Raw genomic sequence first — 3,944 nt, forward strand, 5'->3', positions numbered from 1 at the left:
CCGACCCCTTTGAAATTATGTGCAAATGGAAAAAATAAAGGAAGATATTATTGGGGTTGTGCGAAGTTCCCAAATAAAGAGTGTAACTTATTTCAATGGGCTCAGAAAGACGTTTTTTGTAGAAATAAACTAACACAAAGTGAAGATGCAGCTGAAGATAAAAGGTCAAAGAAAATCAGAAAATTGAAGACAGAGCTAAAATCAGCAGAGCATCAAGTCATCATTTGGAAAATGAGTGCATTGTTTGTAGTTATAGTTTGTGTACTCCTCTTCATTTTCAAAAGTATGTCATGTAGTTGCAAAATGTATCCAGAACTGAAAGAAAATTTCCAAGATTGTAATGTGAAATGAGTACGAGGCTCATATTGAAGTCATATTATCTGTATAAAATGCCTCGCCTAAATATTGTAATTGCTCTATAGATTGCACACACACATAATGGTTGTGTCATCTAAAAATTGCATGAGCAATGTAGATTGCATTCTCAACATGGATTGCATGATCCAAATAAGCAAATCACAATTTAGGCTGCATAAACAAAAAATGACCAATCATCATTGTCTAATGCCGAAAACCCACATGACTTATGAATATTGATGCAGCAAGGCAAAATCTAGTTTTTTGCTCAAATGATAACCCCAAGTTAAGAAAGATAGCCAAACCAATGCACCAACAAGTACAGATTGCTATCTTCATAACGTATTTTAGGTCACAGCTTGTGTGTCCAACCTGAATCACATGCACACAAACACAATAATAAGCGAGGCCAACACTGACAAGAAATTTCACAGAGCACACAAATTAAGTTGCCAGGACCAAACTAATACGATCAACTGAGCATACAGAGTCATACCAAAAATTCAAAAGAACATGGTATGGTCAAATTATCAGGAAAAACAAAAAAGAGCTGAAAGTCAGGGAAAGACATAGCTGAATCTGCACTCTTGGACATGGGCTGCAAATAACTTGACACAGAGATGAAATACAAGCAAATAAGATTTTAGGATCACCTCATAAAGATTCATCCAAGTGGACTTGAGGAAACAAGCAAATAAGATTTTAGGATCACCTCATAAAGATTCATCCAAGTGGACTTGAGGAAATGGCATTACCTGAAACATCCTCAGAGGCATGTATATGTGCCAAGTGGACTTGAGGAAATGGCATTACCTGAAACATCCTCAGAGGCATGTATATGTGTAAAACAGCTCTAAAGCATGGACACAGCAATAGATCTCAATGACAAGCAATAGAACATAATCACATAGCATGAACACAGCAAACCAAATTCAGAATACTACACTTAAGATGTTCATAACATGTCCCTGAGGTTATGTTTACAAAAGTACATAGTCACTGATTGGTGACTAATTAAAAGCATTGTTTTGTCTCATCGCCTATATACATAACAGAGTAACACAGATTGCATTGTTATCACAAGCATGTCCCATGCTAGTGCAAAAGATGGAAGGAAACAAGTTCACACTTAGGCCAGTCCTCTTTGTCAAAGCCATTTTCCCTGATAATCTTTTCTATGAATAGTTTCTGAGCATTTTTTGATTTGATTATGAACCTCCTAGATTCTGATTCATTGTCATACAAAAAATCCAGAGCCTTATCAAGTATTGTCTCAGAGAAATTAGGCTCATGTGCCAATAAAGCCTTGGCCATGCTCTCACTCCAATGTAAAATATGTTGGTTCTGGATTGAGTAAGACATGGACTCGATGAGATCACGCGTTAGTGAATCGCCACTCTTCTTTTTTGATTGAGTTTTCACATTGGAAGTGGAGGTTACTCCACTAGAGGACTTCACATTTTGTGCCTGTGTATATGTCTGTTCACCACTTGGTATCACAGGCTCAAAATGTGAGGTGGGGCCCTCATCATTATCATTTTCATCGAGATTTACAAACTGTTCAGAAAATTCTAGAGGCCGACTAGAACCTAGTTTCTTACACATATCTTTGCTTAAATTCCCCCTTGCTTGGTCATCACCCACAATGACACACAAATCATCATAGTGAGTGAGAGGCGTGTTCAAGTAGTCCTTCAATTTTGCAGAACTATACTTATTGTCCTATATAGAAAAGTAAGGCAAGTTAAGAAGGCAAGCAAGATACAGTTAAAGATGTCAAGTTAAAAAAGCAAGGCTCATATGCAAAATATCATGATACCTTCGTCCACATATCAAATGACTCTGGATCCATGATGACGATTTTTGTCGTCGGATCATATCCGGCACCACTCATGTTCATTACAGTACGCATATCAAAGAACTTAGACTTCAAGCTCTTCATATGGTTCATCACATTTTCTTTAGTAAATTCAGTTCCACATTGCTTGTTGACTTCATCAGCAGCTACCTTGTATGCATGCATCTTAAAGTTCTTATCAACCTTTAGACCATCTCTTGCCAACTGAGCAAGAAGAGGGATAAGAATATCATCATGCCTTGCATTCCAATACATGTTAGGAACGCCCCTAGTGTTTTGAGCATTGTCTACAATTGTTGATTTTGATTTTTTTTTTTTTGGCAAAGGATTTTTTTTTCAAAGGTGATATTGCCTCGACATCAACTTCAATAGACCGCTTCTGTGAAGGGATCTCTGTAGAGTGGGTATCATTGTGATGTGGGCTAGGAGTTGCATGCATAATTGGGTGGCTATTAAGCATATTCATAAATGACATGGGGGGTTGAGTCATACATGGGAAATTATTGTCATAATGGGAGTAAGGTGGATATGAAGGAGAGGGAGCAGAAAAAGGTACATGAGGGAATGGAATGAAGTTCATGTTCATGTGTGAAGGGGGAACTCTAGGGGTTTTAGGGGAAGGGGTAGCTTCGTTGTCATTACCTTAGCTAACATCACCAGAATCAGCCATATTGTAAAGAATAATGCTCCTGTTACACCAAAGTCATATAATGCAAGTATTAAATCAAGCCAAAACTAGATTGAAAATAGACAAATACAATAATAAGTGCAGCGAACAAAGTTTGTTTAAAGCAGCATTTCATGTGAAATATATTGTAAATTACAAGCCACTCTCGTTTGTGTCACCACCCTAATACCTATTACAATAATCTACCCACATAGCACTTGCAATTTCGTCCCTCTTCTCTTTCCATTCATTCCTTGAATCCCTTTCCTCTCTTTGTGTCATATTCTGGGTAAAGTCGACAACATTCTGGTCATCACCCTCATCATCTATCTCTCCATCATCGTCCTCAATATGAATGTCCTCATTCAATAAGTCATCGCCCGGATCAACTGTAGCAATATGGTTATGAAGTATATAACAAGCCAAAACTATATCAACTTGGGTAGGAAAAGGATAATGAGGCTTTGCTGTAAGGATTTTGAAACGATTCTTCAATAATCCAAAGGTAGATTCAATTTTGGACCTTAGTGATGAATGTCGTAAATTGAATAACTCTCTTTTGTTATTTATCGGCCTACCCCTGTGCTCATTTAAATGGTAACGTACTCCACGATAAGGGGGGATGAAGCCAGGCATCGTTGTGTAACCCGCATCACACAAATAATATTTGCCTACAATTATAAACAACACATTGTAGTAAATATCTATATTTATGTAGATTATAATTGAATATTAAATTTAGTCATTAATAATTAATTACCATTGTAGACCCTCAGCCCATGAGGCTGAGGTCGTGAAAGTGCATCTTGTAGCACTTTATAATCATTTGCGGATCTCTCCCATCCAGCTAGAACGTACGAAAATAACTTATTTGGGGGTGCATGCGGCTAGAACATTTTGGGTTACACCTTTACGGCCTCTAAAGCGAGCGACAAGTCTAGCGGGGAGCATGGCGTCGATGTGAGTTCCATCTATCATGCCAATGCAATCCTATATATTGTACGAAAATCACTATTAATTCAGACAACAACAAAGTTCATTTGTTCAATTCACGTTAAGGGA

General features: G+C 37.6%; 1 protein-coding gene across 1 annotated transcript; it reads right to left on the minus strand.

Annotated features, from left to right (window-relative positions):
- LOC109841808 lies at nucleotides 1,453-3,518 on the minus strand. The gene is made up of 4 exons (XM_020410746.1): nucleotides 3,090-3,518; nucleotides 2,858-2,950; nucleotides 2,177-2,419; nucleotides 1,453-2,079 (listed from the first exon to the last, which is right to left on the minus strand). Exons 1-4 carry the CDS (start codon nucleotides 3,516-3,518, stop codon nucleotides 1,453-1,455), a joined length of 1,392 nt encoding a protein of 463 aa, XP_020266335.1.

This window comes from Asparagus officinalis, chromosome 5 (genome assembly GCF_001876935.1).
Source record: "Asparagus officinalis chromosome 5, Aspof.V1, whole genome shotgun sequence".
NCBI classification, from domain to species: domain Eukaryota; kingdom Viridiplantae; phylum Streptophyta; class Magnoliopsida; order Asparagales; family Asparagaceae; genus Asparagus; species Asparagus officinalis.

Excerpts from the sequence above, each read along its gene's own strand:
- LOC109841808 (XM_020410746.1), bottom strand. The coding sequence starts at position 3,518 with ATGCCTGGCTTCATCCCCCCTTATCGTGGAGTACGTTACCATTTAAAT. Across the intron at positions 2,951-3,089 it reads AAATTGCAAGTGCTATGTGG|TTTTGGCTTGATTTAATACT; the intron begins GTAGATTATTGT and ends TTTTCAATCTAG. Across the intron at positions 2,080-2,176 it reads CATTTGATATGTGGACGAAG|GACAATAAGTATAGTTCTGC; the intron begins GTATCATGATAT and ends TTTTCTATATAG.